Source organism: Marmota monax, unplaced genomic scaffold (genome assembly GCF_021218885.2).
Source record: "Marmota monax isolate L192 unplaced genomic scaffold, Marmota_monax_Labrador192_F-V1.1 WCK01_AAM20220418_F8-fsc00243, whole genome shotgun sequence".
NCBI lineage: Eukaryota > Metazoa > Chordata > Mammalia > Rodentia > Sciuridae > Marmota > Marmota monax.
In genome coordinates, this window is record NW_026694604.1 from 192,807 (window position 1) to 211,633 (window position 18,827).

General features: G+C 48.4%; 1 protein-coding gene across 10 annotated transcripts in view; it reads left to right on the forward strand.

Moving 5' to 3' along the window:
- Positions 1-9,324, forward strand: part of Gas7 (growth arrest specific 7) — a 156,088-nt gene extending 146,764 nt beyond the window's left edge. For all 10 annotated transcript variants that reach the window (XM_046422191.2, XM_058572026.1, XM_058572027.1 and 7 more), the window contains 5 exons: positions 195-323; positions 1,094-1,217; positions 5,420-5,499; positions 6,856-6,954; positions 7,619-9,324. In XM_046422191.2, coding sequence (XP_046278147.1) covers positions 195-323; positions 1,094-1,217; positions 5,420-5,499; positions 6,856-6,954; positions 7,619-7,732 — 546 coding nt within the window. In that variant the 3' untranslated portion in view covers positions 7,733-9,324. The remainder of the gene's footprint in view (positions 1-194; positions 324-1,093; positions 1,218-5,419; positions 5,500-6,855; positions 6,955-7,618) is intronic.
- The last annotated feature ends 9,503 nt before the right edge of the window (positions 9,325-18,827 follow it).

Here is an 18,827-nt window from a genome sequence, read left to right on the forward strand (position 1 = left end):
CTGAAGTTTCCTGTCACCCACTCAGAGCTACACTTGCTGCACCTGGTGAACCGCCACTCACCTCTAGCCTTCCAGTCCCCCCAGGCTGTTGCCCCAGCCCCACTCGTCACCTGCTGGGGAAAGAGGAAGAACGGTCCCCACCAACTGCAGCTAATGCCCTGGGTCCTGAGTGTCCTCTCCACCCTCCTCCACAGCTTCACAGCGAGGTAGAGAAGCCCTTAATGAACTTTCGTGAGAACTTCAAGAAAGACATGAAAAAGTGTGACCACCATATCGCTGACCTCCGCAAGCAGCTCGCCAGCCGCTACGCGTCGGTGGAGAAGGTGAGAAGCCAGGACGCTGGGGTGGGAGTCGGGGGAAGGCAGGGGCTGCTAGAACAGGGTGGGCCAGGAAACCAGCTGTGACTCTGGGTGCCACAACAGGGGCCCTTGTCCCCAGATGAGGGGGGAGGGGAATCCGAGCCTCATGGCCCACCCGCGAACCCCACCCATCCAGAGGGCAGGCAGGAGACACTTCCCTGTGGACCTCAGATGACTGCTCCAAGAGTTAATGGGACACCAAGCCTGATGTGCTGCTATGTGTGGTCCCCGTGTCTGGGACCCTCCTGCAGATTTTCTCCTGGTTGATCATCTGCTTCTAAAGGTCCCATAGCTCATCTTTCTACAGTTAGTCACATCTTGGGCAGGACTGCTGGTGGCAGCCCTGGACTAAGCCCAGGCCCTGGAGAGCAGGCACCCAACACCCAGCCAGCTGTCTCCACTGACAGGCAGAGAGTGAGCCACCACATGGAACCAGGAGGAGGGTGGGCAGGTGCTATGAGGGGCACAGGGGGCTCAAGGCTCTGGAATGCCATGCCTGGTGCCACCAGCAGGAATGAGGGGAGCTGGTCTGTGGGCTCCGCCGCCGCTAGTTAGCTGGGTAGCAGCACTGGGACTGTCTGGTCCCGTGGGGCCACTGTGGCATCATCCATGCAAACAGAAAATGAAGGACTTGAGCTGAGAAAGGGGTAGCTGGGCCACATGGCTCTGAGCCCCGCCACCCCCAGGCTGCAAGCTTCATAACAGCTTCTCTGTTTGATGTCATTGGACCCCAGGCCCGGAAAGCCCTCACTGAGCGGCAGAGAGACCTGGAGATGAAGACCCAGCAGCTGGAGATCAAGCTGAGCAACAAGACAGAGGAGGACATCAAGAAGGCACGGAGAAAGTCCACACAGGCTGGTGAGCCCCTGGGCGGCCCACCCGGGCTGGTCACACTAACTAGCACACAGGAGGGGGCATGCCCAGCACCTCTACCCAGCATCCAGGGATTGGAGGGAAGCAGGCCAGGCTGTTCCCAAGCCATGGGGGGGGGGGGGGCGCTGGAGGACTCATGGTCTCCCCAGCAATGCCTTTTTCTGACCTAAGGTCTGCATTTCTGACCAGGAAGTAGATAAATTCTTCCTTGTGCCAAGAGCTCAGGGCTCAGTCCCTGATTAAAACCCACAGAAGTTCAGATCTTTATTCACCCATATAAGCTGCACCTTCTCCCCAGGGAGTGCTACTCTGAGGGCTGAGGTATAGCAGTGGCCCCTGCTTGCATTTTGTTTAAATAACCACCAGATTTCAGGCTCTACCCCTTCCCCCAGTGTGCTGGTGTCTGCTGCCACCTAGTGGTCAAGGTTAGCCAGTACACAAGGAGGAAGGGAAAGGATGATTAGAAAATGTTTAAAAACTCAATAGCTGTTTCTAAAAGAAATCAAGTTTCATAACAGGCAAGGGCAATGCATATTGCCTCTGGAATTAATCTGTGTGCTGTGAAATTATGGCCTGAATGATCTTTAGGTCCCTTTCATCTCAATTTCTGGTGAAGCTGTTACAATTGATTTCATTATGAAATGAAGCAACCACCTTCCGGACATTTTGTAATAAAGTAGGGCAGAAATAACTGGAGCCAAAACTAATGTGGCATAAACATAATATTTAATATACAGATTCTTATAATGCATCACAGTAAATTACTAGAACCAGAAGCATTATTATAAATTTCTAATATATTTATTGGGAATGGAGCCCAGAGAGGAAAAAGTTGTACATAAATTAGTTTAATTTATCAAAAATTAAATTAAATAAAATTAAAAATAATCAGCATATGAGAGTATAAAATGTTAGTTGCCAAAAATAACCACCATCAATACTTCAGAGTGCTTTCACTTTTTAAATATTCAACTGTATATAAATTGGATCGTATTATACTCTGTATTCTGAACTGAAGTTAATACATCTTAGAAGTAGCCCATTTCATTTCCTCTAAATCTATTTATGCATCCATCTATGCATTTCAGATTTTTAAACAATTGCCCAATGTCTGACTATATCATTGTATCCAAATTGATTTCATCATTCCCCTAATTGATTTTTTTTGTTTATTTATTTATTTTATATATATATATATATATATATATGACAGCAGAATTTATTACAATTCATATTACACATATAGAGCACATTTTTTCATATCTCTGGTTGTATATAAAGTGTATTCACTCCAACTCGAGTCTTCATACATGTACTTTGGATAATGATGTTCATCACATTCCACCATCATTTCTAACCCCCTACCCCCTACTTTCCCCTCCCACCCCTCTGCCCTATCTAGAGTTTGTCTATTCCTCCCATGCTCCCCCTCCCTACCCCACTATGAGTCACCCCTCTTATATCAGAGAAACATTCAGCATTTTGCGGGGGGGTGGATTGGCTAACTTCACTTAGCATTATCTTCTCCAGTGCCATCCATCTACCTGCAAATGCCATGATTTTATTCTCTTTTATTGCTGAGTAATAGTCCATTGTGTATATATGCCACATTCTTTTTATGCATTCATCTATTGAAGGGCATCTAGGTTGGTTCCACAGTTTAGCTGTTGTGAATTGTGATGCTATAAACATGGATGTGGCTGTGACTCTGTAGTATGCTGTTTTTAAGTCCTTTGGGTATAGACCCAGGAGAGGGCCCTAATTGATTTTTTAGGACTTTTAGATTGTTTCAGAGTGTTTACCAAGCCAGCAATGCTTATCAGAACTGTAAATTTGTTTATGTGTAAGACCAGATCTGCATATAGAGAGAATTTTGATGTTGGGTTGAAGGTTTTTCTTCATTTCAATGAATATTTCCAAATTGCTGACCAGAGAAGGTACTCACCTATAGTATCTCTGAGTACCTATTCCCTAAACCTTTGAGTATTGTATGCTTTGAAATCATTGGTGTGCCGCTGAAAAATGTTTTGCTTATTTTGCTTTTCTCTGATCAGGGTTGAACATTTAAAACATACAAATTATTTCTGACTTACTTTTCTGTGAACCAATTAACTTGTCTCCTCCTTTCTTTTTGAGGTCTTGTTCTTACTACTGATAAGAATTCTCTATAGAAATTAACCCTTTGAATCACAAATATTTGCCCTGGATTCTATTTTTATTTTTTCTTTCTTTCTTTTCTTTTTTTTTTTTTTTTTTTTTTGTCATTTTTTAAAAAAGTTTGTTTGCCTGGCTTTTTGTTGCTATTTTTGTATATAACATCTTTTCCCTGTGGCATTTAGATTGGGGGGGGGGGGGAATCACCTTCAACCTTCCCAAGATTCTATTTTAATCACCCAAGTTTTCTTGTTCTTATGTGGGGAGAGAGTGTTGAGGTATTTATTTTTGATTTTATTTTTAACAGTGAAATATTCAACCCACCAGACATTTCTTTTTTTCTCTGCCCAGGTCCCTAACCACACCCCACAGCGTCTAATTTGTGTCTTCATTTCTGTTCTTCTCAAGTTATTTCACTATTGAGGGGTTAATTTCATCTTTGAGCCAACAGTTGTCTCAAAGAAAATCTTTACATTTTTCAAGAGCAAGGTCTTTGTTACCCTTATTGCAAACATCTTGATTTACCTATCCTTTATTTCTTTGTTACCCTTATTCTGATTCTTGCAACTACATTGCATTTCCATCAGATGATACAGAATCTTATTTCTGTAGCTTGAAATTATTCTGGGGGTGGGAACGAGGTAGCACAGTGATAAAGGGCATGTGCCCTGTGTAGGATCCCCAGCACTGCAGAGAGAGAGAGAGAACTACCTTTATTGAATAGTTACTGTGTCTGGCCTCAGGCTACGTTCTGGAAGGTGATGTCACAGTCTCTGTAAGGAGGTATTTTGTGAATGAGAAAACCAATGGGAGCAAGGATGAGCTAGGTGACCGAGGTGGCATTGCAACATCAGAATTCAGTCTTCTCTTATTCCAAAGGCTCTGCTCCTTGCCATTTTGCTAGACAGCCTGCTACTCAGAAATTGCTGCCACACCTTTTTTGCTCCTTTTCCCTTTCCTCCTCTCCCTCATGTTTTGCAAGGCTGCTCGAGGGAGGGCATCCAGATCCTCCTGGGGGCTAAATTTGAATTCTTTATCACCATCGTGGCCACCATAGCTGACGTTAATACTTTGCTATCTTTGCGAATCTCTATTCTCAAAGCATGTATTTGCATAGTTAATACTTTGCATGTATTGGCATAGTTAATGAAGGTACAACTGATATACCCATTTTATAGATGTCTTCATCTTCATTTCTGCTGGGGCACAGGCAGGCTAGTTGACATGTCCAAGGTCACACAGCTAACCCATAGTGAAGCTAGGCTGACATCACAGGCATTCTGATTCCAGAATCCATGTTCTCCACTGGCATTATTCAGAAGGGTCCAATTTCCAGTCCTGCAATGATTAGGAAACTGCATATTAGGAAACTGATTGCAACTACATTGCATTTCCATCAGATGAAATGCAGATGTGTGCCAGAGCACTTGCTCCTGCAACTATAATTTGTGCAAGCATCACCGTAGGGTCTGCTGAAAATGCAATTTTTGGCCCCATTGATCTTGGACACCTCCTGGGATTCTGCATTTCCCACCAGCTCCCCGGGGAGAAGGTTACAGATCTGCTGGTCCGTGAACTTTGTTTTACATGGCAAGGTGCCAGGGTGCTAGTACACTGAGTAATGTTTGCAATTACTTCATAGGTTGCTCTTATTCTAAATATAAAATGTTTTAAACATGCATATGGTTAGAGAAAGTGATACACTAGCCATCAAGATTTAATAGTTATATTTGTTCACATCTCTCTGTTATGAAAGAAAATGCTACAGAAGGAGCTCATTCCCTACTGCTCAGCCTATCTCCCCAGGTGGCTACTCTTCTGAAGTTTGTGTGTAGCACTGTGATGCATGTTTTGGTGTTTTTGGTTTTTTGGTTTGGTTTGTGTTTTGCGGTGCTGGGGATCAAACCCAGGGCCTTAGACATAGTAGGCAAGTGCTCTGCCATTGAACTACACGGGGAAGGCAGTGCATTGCGGTGGGATTGTGTGTGGGATAGTGTGTGACAGAGCATGACAGAGGCCACTGGCTCTTCCAGGTGATGACCTCATGCGTTGTGTGGACCTCTACAACCAGGCGCAGTCCAAGTGGTTTGAAGAGATGGTGACCACCACTTTGGTATGTGATCAGAGACACTTGAGCATGCCAGTGACAGGGACTGGCGCTCAGGGAGCCCTGGGTGGGTGGTGGGAGACACAGGGTGGGCACGGAGTGGAAGTGACCATAAAGTGGTCACTATTCCAGGGTTGGGAATCAGAACTCAATCTGGACTTGTCTGTGCATTCAGATCCCTAGTGTCTCCTGTTGTATGAAATCAGCCAAAGGCTGGTTGTTGCTGTCACCTCCTTGGGCTGTCTACTGAGGGCTTAGGATCAACCAGAAACCTCCCTAATTGAGCAGAGAGTGGCCCTGTTAGTAGAGAGAGACAACTCCCCCACTCCCATCCCACCCACTCACTGGAGATCCTTAGAAGGCATGTGAACGGGTGTTGTAGGAGGAGCCATGCAGGGAGAAGGGGGTACTCTGACCAAGGCGGCGCTGAGGATCGAACCCAGTACCTCACACGTGCTAGGCGAGCACTCTGCCTCTGAGCACAGACTCAGCCCCTGAGTATTTCTTATAAAGGGGCAGCATCTCCGTGTTGGTCAGGACCTGCTGGAGTGAAACAGTGAAGTGTGGCTGGTACTTTGGCCAGAGGGGAGAAGAGACATCATGGCAGCTACTCATCCCTTCATCCTACTGCCCAAAGCCACCTGCCGTCCCTCCTACAGCTCTGACCGGCTGGCTTCCCCAGGTGTCAGCCCACCAGGGCAGATTAAAGGCCTCTCTACCAGTGACCTGTTTTACCCCCTTGTTAATCTCCTAATTAAGTCCCCTGCTTTATCCCCCTTCCCGATTAATCACCTGGACCGTGACCTAGTTACATATAGAGTAACAGTCTGATCCCCTAAATTCCAGAGACACAGAACCATCTAGACACTGAAGGACAAGCCTTTTCCACTCTTCCTTTGATGATGGCTGCTCCACTCCTGCCCCTGCATCTGGTCCCTGTTCTGCCCCGTCAGGGTGCTAGGGCTGGGGCTGGGCTTGTAGAATCGGGAGAACACGGTTTAAATCCTGCTCTTCCTATGGTTCTGTATCTCCTGGGGCATGCGGTATTCCCTCTCTAGGTGTCAGTTCCCTTGCTCAGAAATCTCGCAGAATCTTAAAATGGTATCGAGAACAGTTACATACTGCATGGAAAGCTTTTTGAACCTTGCTTTTAGGGTAAGCTAGTAGCTGCTCTCATAACCTTCACCTTCACCCTAGAGATGGGCACCCTCCTTATTGGAGCCCAGAAAGTCAAGTGGCGTTGGGGTTCAGCAGCCAGTGACTCGTGCATTGGGGTACATGGTGCCTTGGAACCTGCTTGGTGGGAAGGTCCGAAAGTTAGGGGATATTCTCAGAGGTCTCTGGTCTTGTTTTCCTCTGCAGGAGCTGGAGCGGCTGGAGGTGGAGAGGGTGGAGATGATCCGGCAACATCTGTGTCAGTACACACAGCTGCGGCATGAGACAGACATGTTCAACCAAAGCGTGAGTTCCCCACCCTGGGGCAGAGACTGACGAGACCCCTGGGGGTCAGGGGGACAGCCACGGCAGGTTAAGTGGCTGCTGCAAATGAATCATTTCTGAAGCAGACAGTGGGCAGCTGTCCCTGCTTCTGAGTCACGTCTTGGGGTAGATTTATCAGGATTCCTGGATGTCCATGTGATGATCCATCCTGTGCACATGAAGTATGCACAGGTGAGCTGTTTACCCGAAGAGAGAGAAGCTCACCATATTTAAAATAGCTAAAGATATCATTGCCTTCCTGGGCAAATTTCTTAACCAAAATGAGACGAAAATACAACTTCTAGAAATAAAGTACCTAATGCTAAAGTTGCATTTGTTCTATTCTCTGGTGGTGGGTATGGAGACGAATGGAGGAAAAGGTCACAGGCTACTGAGCCTCCAAGGCGTGCTGCCCTCTCAGCCAGGCCTGGGCTCTGCAGGATACATGGTCAGGACCAGTTCCAGGTGCTGGCTCTCATAACCCTCTGCACACTGTGACCCTCAGATAGGTTTCCCGTGGGGCCCTAGAGCATTCTAAAGACACTGCTCTGAACAGAGCTTGGGCAAGAGCAGCAGGGTGCAGAGGAAACATCCCCAGCTTGGCCCTCACCTTTGACAGTGTCCCCTCTCTCTCTGTCCCTTGCAGACAGTCGAGCCTGTGGACCAACTGCTTCGAAAAGTGGACCCGGCCAAAGACAGAGAGCTGTGGGTCAGAGAGCACAAAACGGGCAACATTCGCCCCGTGGACATGGAGATCTAGACACGCCTGTGCGGCCCCGGGGGTCCTGCCCCAGGAGAGGGGCTGGGGGTCCCGTGGAGAGGGAGTGGTGGCTCCCGCTGGGTGAAGCTGCCCTCCCACCCACTCTCCTGTCCACTGAGGAGAGAGGAGAGAGCTGGCAATTCCAGAAGGGTGATCTGGGTGGCTCAGCTGGGGAATCCCAAATATTCCCAGGCCAAGAAGACAGACCCCGCCCTTGTCTCCAAGACTGAAGCCCCCCCAAACCCCGTGCCGTGCTTGTTGCTCTGAGAACAAACTGAGGCTGGAACTTTGTGGTCCCTGCTGAGTTCCATAGGGGTGGCCGTCACATACTTTTGCCCTTGGATGCCCCAAAGCCCATCCTTCACCTGGTCCCTTTATCTCCGGGGCTTTGGAAGATCAGGGAAGGGCTGTCTCTGCCTCCAAGCCAATGTCAGGATCAGAATCATGGATAGAAGGCGCCGTCAGCTCAGCCTGCACCTAGACTCCTTTATGGCCCTCTCTATTTTTCTCATTGCATTCTGGGAGCCCAAATCTGGCTTTTCTTGGCCACTTTTCATCCCCGTGGGTCTTGGGAAGGCCTGTTTTCTGCCTTCCCTGACCAACCCTGCCCAGAGAGGTCAGGATGGAACTACCTCATTCGGCAAATTAGCCCCAAGTCGGAGCATTGAATCACGGTTCCCATCAGATCAGGCATCATCTCTGAAGTCTCTGGAAATCCCCACCCCCACCCTGCCACCCCTGCCCAAAGTTCTCTGCCAGGGAGACCTCCTTCAGCTGTGTGCATGTCCAAAAGCTTTGAGAGATGGAGATGAGCCAGAAACCACATGGGGTCTGTCTCCCATCGTGTCCTGTCCAACACGGGGCTACCCTGACCCCCACTCTCCCAGGCTGCCCACCAAGGGCTTAATAGGGCTAGGTCAGTCCCACATGGGAGACAGGTTAGGGCAAGTCTTTGTCAAGACTCCATCTGCTTATGCAAGATAGGGTTTGGACTGCTGTATGAGCATTGCAGACTCTCTCTCCTTGCTATCCAGGTGTGTCCTGCCACCTGGACCTCCAGCTCCTCCGAACTTTCCAGAGCCCTGCACCAAGCCCTCGCTTGGTGCCAGCACCTCCTTTCCCTCTGTCCATCTTCCCTGGAGAAGCCTGAGCCAAGCGTGACTTGGGAAGCTTTTCAGCACTACCCCTGGGTTCAGCCCGCCACTTTCTTTCTCGACTACAGCAAACACCATCTCTCCCCCATCTTAGCCTAGAGAATCAGCCTGAGGGGGCTGGGAGAAAATATTGACCCAGTGAGCAAGGAACAGCTTCTAGCCAGAAACCCCTGCTCTGAGAGGCCACCTTTCTTCATCTTTTCCCTTGATGGCTTTCGGCTTGACCCTTCCATCTCCCATAGGGGCAGAATTCTATGAGCCCAATTCACGGATCTTTCCCTCCATTTTACATTGCTAATAATGGATGTTAATCTTGAATCTTTCAGCATCTCTTCCATTGAATTAGAATGGCTTTCTCATAGTTTATTTTAGAAAGATGTTCAATATACTAAAGCAAACCAGATCTTGTCACTTTTTTTTTTTTTTTTTTTACTAAAACATCCCAAGCACAAAAGCCAACGTGAAGGTGTTCACAAGCATGGAGGGGGCGGGATCTGTCCAGCATAGGATGGAAAACCACTCCTTTTGCATCCGGGCTTGAACCATGACACCAGCTACCAATTTTAGGATATTTCTTGGCTTCTCACTCTAAAAAATGGGTGCTAGTGGTAATTGCTTTGTGGCTTAGTAAACTATAGATGATTTTCAAACATCAAAGCCAACAGCCTGATAATTAACAGATCTTTTGGGTGCAATGTGGTTCCTGGGCTTTGTCCTCTTATTCTCTCATTTGAGGGTCCCCAAGTCCTCTGTTTGTTCCTGATGTGGAATGAGCTCTCTGCTCCTTCAGGGTAACGCGAGTTGGCCAAGCCTGGGCCAGTCCATTTTCTGAGGTCATCCTTTCCCCTTGTCCCCTGGCCACCTCCTCTTAAGCCTCTTCACATACACCTCTTGTGCCCTCGGATGTTCATTCATCAAACATTTAGTAAAAGCCAAGCAATGTGCGGAGGTCTGAAGACAAAATGCTGCTCAGTCATCAGGGAAGCCCTTGAATCTGTTTTATATAGGTTTATCTTTTCCCTAGGGGCCTGGCCTTCAGTAACCTTGACATTCACATAGAAGTACTCTGAAACAGTACCTCTGTTTCAGAGGTACTGTCTTGGTTGGGCTGACATTCACTCGGTTTTTTTAGCAAATGCTTAGAACAAGCCCAACATTGTGCCGAGGAATGAAACAAATTGTGTGGAAGGGTGGACACTATCACTTCTCTGTGTAGACAGGCAGATGTTTAGACCTATCTGGAGAGGAAGAACATGGCACTTGGGTGGACAGCAACACTATCTTGATCACCTGGTCGCCAGACCCTCATAGCCCATTTGTTTTATTGGTTTTTAGTGACTCATTGCTCTGCAAATAGAGAAAGTGAAGGCCAGGGACACCATGACCTGACAGAATTACGAACAGGGCTGGAGCTGAGTCCAGGCCCAATGTCCCAATTAAAAAGGGACCTCTCCCCCTGCACTGCGAGTAAAATCAGGATCAGGATGAAGTCTAGAAAATCTAAAAGTGCATTTGGAGTCACAAGCACACCATCTGGGTTGTCTTTGTTTTGTGGTGGGGGGATCAGCACCCAGGGCCTCCCACGTGCTGGGTGAGCACTCTGCCATTGAGCCACATCCCTGTCCCTGTGGTCTTACTTGGACATAAGTCTCGGTACTTAAGGTCGTGGGAGGATTTGGCTGCTTTATTCGGAGTGGGTTTCTGAGAACAGATCAGTCCCGTCCCCTCCCTGCCACCACTGGGGGATTGAGGCACTTAAGTTTGCTCTGAAATCCTGATTTAAAAGAAAAAATATATTTCTAAAATGAATAGGTATTCAAAGTGAATCCGTTGCCATGACAACCTCCAGGAAGAGCCACTTGTTCCCCTTCATTTTTTTTTTCCCTAGTGCTTTTGAGCAGTTCTGCAATGCACAGGCTATTTGGACCAGGTGGAGGGTGGCCCCAGGCTCTGTCAATGGAACTACCCTGTGCCTCCTCTCAGTGTCACTTGTCAGGGCTGATTAATGACTGAGGCAGACAGACCCTGTACAAATTCATGGCCAGGATTTTGTTTTTATTCCCTTTGGGGGGGAAAAACACAGTCAAATTACTAGATCAGTGGATGGGTGCATAAAGATCTTGGCTGAGCCAAAGTCCCTTCTTGGAAATATAAGCCATAAAATTCAAAGGTTGTCAAAGACCTTCACACCTTCACTTCTTTAGGTGATTTTATTTCCAGCTGTGAAGTAGCCTTGGCAAGGAGAATTTGGCACAGGAATCGAAAGACCTGCTTGTTATTACGTAGGTAGGGGACAGCACTTCCCATGTCCAGTGGGGACCAGATCAGCGGACAACTGGCTGAGCCTGCTACCACTGAATGCCCATAGTCCTTCCCACTTCCACCAAAGCTCGGTGCCACCTCCTGTTTCCAGGAAAATTGAGCTATAATTGACAGAGCAAAATTCACTTTTTTTCTTTAAAGTATACAGTTCTGAGAATTTTTTGACCAAATAACAGTCTTGTACCCAGCGCCCGCAATCAACATAACATTAGCTTCACTCCTGAAAGTACTGCATATCCCATTGGGGTCCACTCCTTCCTCCCACCCCTGATCCAACAAACCCTGATGGATGTTCAGACCCTATTATTTTGCCGTTTTCTGAAAGGAAGTAGGATCACATGGAATCGCCCATGTGTGCGTGTGTCTCAGGAGCGTGTCCCTTTTCTTTGCCGAGTGATTACCCCTACCCAGGTATCCCACACTGCTTCCTTGTTCATAAAGTGAGTCATTTACCCTGGAAGTTCGTGGTCCAAGAGCTTCACCTTGTTTGGATCACTGCTTCCCAGGGCTCCCAAGTCTCCTCCAATGTCGGCTCCACCCATGAGTTACCCACTCACTGACCTTTCTGGTTCTACCAGTGATATTTGATTTCTACCAGTGCAGGAAGCAGCCAGGAATTGGAGGGGAAGTGGCAGGCAGGGTCAGTCAGAATCGCCTCCCACCTCTGCTGCATCTCAGATGAAAGATGTGCTCCCTCTTGGTACCCTAGCTTCAGTTCCATGGGTTCCTGCATTTATTGAACATTGAGGCCTCGAGAGGCAAGTGGAAAGAACAGAGCTGAAAGGCCAGGACTGGCCCCAGGGCACATCAGGACCTTTCCCTGGATCTGTTGTCCCACCTGCCAGTGAGCATACTTGTTTTCGATGATCTCTCAGCCTCCAGCTACTGTGTACCCTCCCCTTCCCTTCTTGTTTCTTGTTCCATGCCCTGTAAACATGATCATGCCGAATCCCAATGTCACCTGCACAGTTGTGCAGAGAGCTGCCTAAACTCCTCACAAGGGGACACTTCCCCATTTAGACTCCAGTGCAGCGAAGAGTTTCATGAGCTAAGAACAGAGTGGTTCCTCCTAGGACTAACCTGCACCCCCCAGAGAAAGTATTAAGTGGCTACCTTCAGGGTCTGTCCCTAGGAGCCAAGACAGGCATGGAAGACAGAGCCACCTCTGTCAAGTCCTTGCTGTTGCTGACGTCTTTCCCAGCTGGTGGTCATATTGAGCCTGCCCTGTGCCTTTGTCCCGATAGGCGGTGGCAGAGATAGGACCAGGCGTGGCCATGGCCAGGCGGTTGGTGACCACACCTCTAAGCAAAGCCTTGGTCATGGGCTGCTCAGTGAAAGGTGAGCCCTAGAGGGCAACTGGGAACCTCTCCATCTGAATTGGGGACAGTGTTGGATTCAGGCCAGACGAAGGTCAGGGCTGAGAAGCCAGAACTCAGGGTCCCAAAGTGGGAGCCAAGGCTGCTGAGACCCTCCAGGGTTGGGTTCTGCCTGGAAGGACTCTCCATACCTTCCGCCCAGGAGCTGTGGCTTTCCTGAAGGTGAGGGGCCCACTCCTGGTGCTGCAGGTCAAGGTGGGTCTAGGAGAGGACAAAGACCAATGGAGGCTGGGCATGGCTCTGGAGGACCTGGATCAGACAAGTGTCTTGGGGTGGGGGTGAAGACCTTTGGACTCCCTTGGTGGTGCTTGGGGACATTCGTACATGATAAAACATACAATTCCTGTATGTTTTTCAGGGGGATTTCTAGTGGATTGCATTGGTAGAAGGTAAATGGTCAGGACCAATAGGCTCTCTCATGGGGACAGTATGACACGGGGACAGAGAACGAAAGCTTACAGTACTAGAGGAAGAGTCAGGGCTAGCCCTGCCCTGCCACCTCCTTTATCCTGAAGCCTATTCACACCCCGCATCTGGACCTCTGTGTACTCATTTGTCAATGGGGCGCTTCTGTCCCTGCGAGAGGGGCGCTCTGGAGTAGCGGATCTCACTCAGCCACGGGGGGCCCAGAGACGGACATTCCAAGGGTCTCCAGCCATCCTGGGAGATGGTCCCCAAATTTGCAACTCTTTCCCCTCCCTTAGGAAGGCGATGACGGGAGGCACGCCCTTCACAGACACGAGCACATCAGCAAACCCTGCGAAAGCGGAATTTTCTAACAAAATATGCTTGTTTGGTCTGTTTTCTGTAACTTTTGCTAAATACTTTATATACATTTTTTGATGTTAAAAAGCTGTGTCTCCTGCCAGCATTCCTTACCCACCCCCACCCCCACCCCTGTATGAATGTGTTTACTTCCCATTGTATATCCTTCCATCCTCTGGCTGCCTAGATCAGTAAATAAAATTGATGTAATATAATTTATAAGTAACACTGTTGACACTCTGATCCCGATGGAGGCTGTAACGCGCCCCTCTCCAGCCCCTCCCCACCCCCCCCATAATAGCATTTGTGTGTATTAAAGCTGAAGAATTAAATGTTTAAATTTAAAGTTTAAATTTCGAACGTGTTTGCTATATATAATCGCCCTGCGTTATTATAAAGCCTTTTCAGGAAGTTCAATACCATCTCATTTCCACCGCCCCCCACCCCTTCAGTTCTGGGTGTACACTTGAGATGCTTAGATTCATCCCATGTAAAATAAACTGTCCAGAGACACTGGGTCCTGCCGGGTGACCCTTCTTCCTCGAGGGCTGCTGCACTCCTCTGTGTGCCTGGCCTCAGCACTCCCCCAGGGCTCTCAGGGTTGGTGATTGTTTGTCTCCTGATGATCTAGCAGGTGGATGAAGGGTACCTGGATGTTGATGCCCGGATGTAGACTACACTGTCAACTCCACCTCCATTCCCCTGTGGGTTTCAGCCAGCTGCCTCCCTTCTGGCTCTGGGGCTGCTGGTTCTTGAATTATTTTTCCCCTCTTCATCCATTCATTTATTCATTCAATAATCATGGAGCATCTGTTATATGCCAGACATTGCTCTGGGCTCTGGGAGCACAGGAGAGCCTTGCTCTCATGCAGCTAATGTGTAGTGGACAGGGACGGACAAAACCCAGAGACCTGGTATCTGTGTTCTCATGTGGGTGCAGAAGATGTTAAATGTGATTGGAAAAAAAAGAACAGGGCAGGGTGAGGGTGGGTACACTGCAATATGAACCAGGAGGGTTGTTGAGAAGGTGGCATTTGATACAAAGCAGGGAGACCCAAGGAGAATCCTGGCAGGTTGCTGGGTGGGTGGAGGGGGGGGATTATTCCAGGCAAAGGAAATGACCAGGGTCAATGTGGCCAGCGTGGCTGGTGCAGAGGGAGCGAGAAGAGAGTAGATGAGCTCAGGGAAATGGCGGTGGGATATAACAGGAGCTGTGGGGCTGTGCTGGCTGTCACAGGGCTCTAGGGGACACGGGCAGTCACATGCAAAGCCGGACAGTGGCAGAGGCAGGAAGAACTTTTAGAAGGGACAGGAGATATCCCTTGCAGGGGTGCTCACCATGGGGGTGAGGAGAATAGTCAGGTCCTAGAGGGAAGGTAGAACCAAGGCAATGTCTTGACAGGTGGGAGAGACGTGGCAGGAAGAGATGTGCTAAGGATGACTCCAAGCCTTGTCATCCCAGCGACCAAAAGGATGATGGCCACGGTCAGCGGGGGAGCATTCTTCCCCAATCTGTCTCCCCATTCCTTTTTGCCCTCTCTGTGCAAACGTTCTGAAGTCCCTGATTCCAGGCCAAGGGACAGGACAGTCATCTTGTCCTTAGCTTTACAGGAGGCCAAGGCTGAGCTCCTGCTTCTGAGCAACAGGTCTAGCCTCTGGGCAGCACTTGTTCCTTTCGATTCAGGCAAGGTGGCCCAGGGGAGGCACACATTGGAGGTTCTTTGCCTGGAGACAGGGCCTTGTCCCCAATAACAGCAGCCAGGGGTCTTTAGGGTACCGGGAGAGTTTACGGCCTCAGCTCAGACTTAACAAATCCATTCACAATACATCATCTCCAGCAACTTGTTTGGCTAAGGAGCATAAGCTCTCCCTCTGATAGAAGATGTTTATGCAGGTTTTCAAACAAACCTCCAGGTCATGACCCCCTCACTCTGAGCAGCATCAACACAGCTGCCTGCAGCCCCCTCCCTGCCCCCGTCCCCTCCTGTGGGGGCCCCTTCTGGGTACGGAAACCTGAAGAATGTGGACTGTACCAGGATGCTTCCAGCTCCTTCCTCTTTGCCCCTGGAATGGGGACAGGAAGCCTGGGGGCTCGGGCAGACTTCCACTTACCCCAGGGCCATGGAACCTCTTGCCCCAGCTCCTCGTCTGTAGAAATGGAGATTCTGCCTGCCTCAGCCTCCTGGAGAAAGAGGCAGCTGTAGTTTAAAGAGCCCAGAACCAGGAGCTGGCAGACCTGGGCTCTCCAGGTTGCTATTTAGCAACTGTGTGACCCACAATGGAAGACATGCCTTTTGGAGGTTTCTCACCTGCGACAACTGGCCTTGCCTTGTACACAGGTCTGATGGCACCCCGGAGGCTCTTCTGATCACCTCCTACTCTGGCATAGAACACGGGCCCCAGGCCCCTGGTTTTGCTCCCTTTCCACTCCCCAGGGATGCATCAGGCCACAAGGAATCTCTCCATGTGAACATGATTCCAATGTGCAGCCTGGGGTGGGCAGGTGGGCTGATTGGTTTTCAGGTTTGGTGACTGTCCTGTTTCTAACTACTCTTGAGATCAAATGCCTGCTGTAGTAAAGGTCTAGAAGAGAATCGGCTCTTATTAAGAAATAGCTTTCTCTCCCAAACTTGTAGGAAAAACTGAGTTCACACAAGCACACACTCGCTCCTCACATGAAGATTCCCTGGGAAATACTCTGGAACCACATCAGGAGGTGTGTGCAGGAGGGATGGGTCAGCACTTCCGTGCTTGACCTTCTAGGTTCTTCCTGAGCAATGTCAAGGTGGGGGCTCTGGTTTGGAGAAGTGTCTCTCAAAGGGCCATGTGTTAAGGCTTAGTCCCCAGGCCTTGGCACCCTTGGGAAGTGGTAGGACATTGAGAGAGACCTAGTGGGAGAAAGTTAGATCACTGGGGGTGTGACCTTGAAGGGGATGTTGGGACCATGGCCCCTTTCTGTCTGTCTGTCTGTCTGTCTGTCTGTCTCTCTCTCTCTCTCTCTCTCTCTCTCTCTCTTTCTCTCTCTCTAGCTTCTTCCACCATGCCCTTCCACTGTGATGTGTGTCTTGCTACCCAGAGCAATGGTGCCAACTGATCGTGAACTGAAGCCTCCAAAACTATATACCCAAAGGACTTAAAAACAGCATACCACAGGGACACAGTCACATTAATGTTTATAGCAGCACAATTCACAATAGCTAAACTGTGGAGCCAACCTAGATGCCCTTCAGTAGATGAATGGATTAAAAAAAGTGGCATTTATACACAATGGAATATTACTCAGCATTAAAAGAGAATAAAATCATGGCATTTGCAGGTAAATGGATGGAGTTGGAGAAGATAATGCTAAGTGAAGTTAGCCAATCCCAAAAAAACAAATGCCAAAGGTTTTCTCTGATATAAGGAGGCTGACTCATCGTGGGGTAGGGAGGAGGAGCATGGGAGGAATAGATGAATTCTACATAGGGAAGAGGGGAGGGAGGGAAAGGGAGGAGGCAGGGGATTAGCAAGGATGGTGGAATGTGATGGACATCATTATCCAAAGTGCATGTATGAAGATACGAATTGGGTGTCAACATACTTTATATACAGAGATATGAAAAATTGTGGTATATATGTGTAATAAGAATTGTAATGCAAAAAAACCAAATTACATGTATAAAGACATAAATTGGGGTGAACATACTTTATATTAAAAAATATGAAAAATTGTGCTCTATATGTGTAATAAGAATTGTAATGCATTCTGCTGTGTATTTAAAAGAAAAAAAGAAAACTATGATCCCAAATAAACTTTTCCTCTTCTTACACTGAGTATGTCAGGCATTTTGTCACAGTGACCGAGAGCTAACAGTGGACCTGGCAGGTGGCCTTTCCCAGCAGTGAGGACCCACTTTCCCCTCCAACTCCTGTTAGGTAATAGGGTGCACATCCCACTTACCTGCCTGGAGACTTTGGGACTTCTCCACTAGCAAGGAGGAGACAGCTCTCCCATCCTAGGGGGCAATGCTGGGGTATCACATGTAGAATCCCATATCTGTGGATTTAGGGGGCACCATCCTCCTGGCCTGTGGATGAGTTCCTGTCCACCTTCCCATATACCTCAATGTGTCCCCTCCAATGTTCTCAGCTAAGCCCACAACACTGCTGACGTACACTCTGGGTGACAAGAACTCGGGGACAAGCATGCACACGAGGGTCCTGTGGTGTCCTGTGCTCACACTGAGCTGCTGCAGTGGCATGGGTCCTTCCTATGCCAGCTCCGCGCCTCTGGCCACCTCTTCTATTATTCGCTGATGTGTACTTTGCCCAGCAGCTCTCAGCGCCATGCTGGGCTGCAAACCAGCAACCTGCAGGCTGAAACTGAACCACCGAAACACTGTGTTTGGCCCACACTGTGATTTCTAAAAATTTGGATTAATTGCCAACACTTAAAAATATGGTAATGACATTTTAAAAATCGGATTTATCTCTAATTAAAAAATCTTGCAACACTGGTTAAAAAACACTCAAACTTAGTTTTTTACACACTCACAACCCAGGTCATTTCTGTGACCCAGAAATGGGTGGGGATTTCTCCTCACCATCAAGCAAGAGGTCAGTTCTTCAGCAGACACCAGCTGGACACCATCTAATCCAATTCAGCTCGGACACTGTCCATCTGGGGATAATGCCAGGTCCCACAGGGTGAGGGCTCAGTCCCTCAGAAGGCCCCATTTCAGGCACCAGTTTCAGGTTGAGGCCTCTAAAACTTATTGGGGATCCCAGACCCCCTCTTTAGGGTTGATTAATTAGCTGGTGTGGCTCACAGAACTCAGAGAAACACTTTGGTCTACCTGTTTATTGTAAAGGATATATTTCAAGGATCTGTACAAGCAGGCAGAGGAAGAAATACTCAGGGAAAGTTCTGGATAGGCTCACCACAGGAGCTTCCATCTCTGTGGATTTGGGGTACACCATATCCTGGCACATGGGTGAGTTCTTATCCACCTTCCTGAGTGCCTCTATGTGTCCAGAAGCCCTCTACACCCTGTCCCTTTGGGTTTTTATAGAAATGTCATTATATACGAGGTGGAGAAACTCAGCCAGGCCTGTCCCTCCAGATTCTTCTAGGCTTCTCTGTGCAGCTTCCTTCCTCCCAGGTGTGGGCAGGGCACCTGTGGAAATCGAGGTCTGTGATCTACTATCAAATAAGGTAGGTCAGAGGATTTCTTTATGGCCAGCGCTAAGACAGAAAAGCAGGAGAAGATGGAAGGATATTTTTAGTTTCTATGACCTGCCTTGTAAAAGAGAAAAATCTAGTTTCTACAGCCAAACTTACAGAGAAAAAGGAGCAAGTGAAAGGAGGTCAGGAGAAAAAGAGAGAGAGAGAGAGAGAGAGAGAGAGAGAGAGAGAGAGAGAGAGAGAGAGAGAGATTGATTTTTTTTAAGAGAGAGAGAATTTTTTTTAATATTTATTTTTTAGTTTTCGGCAGACAC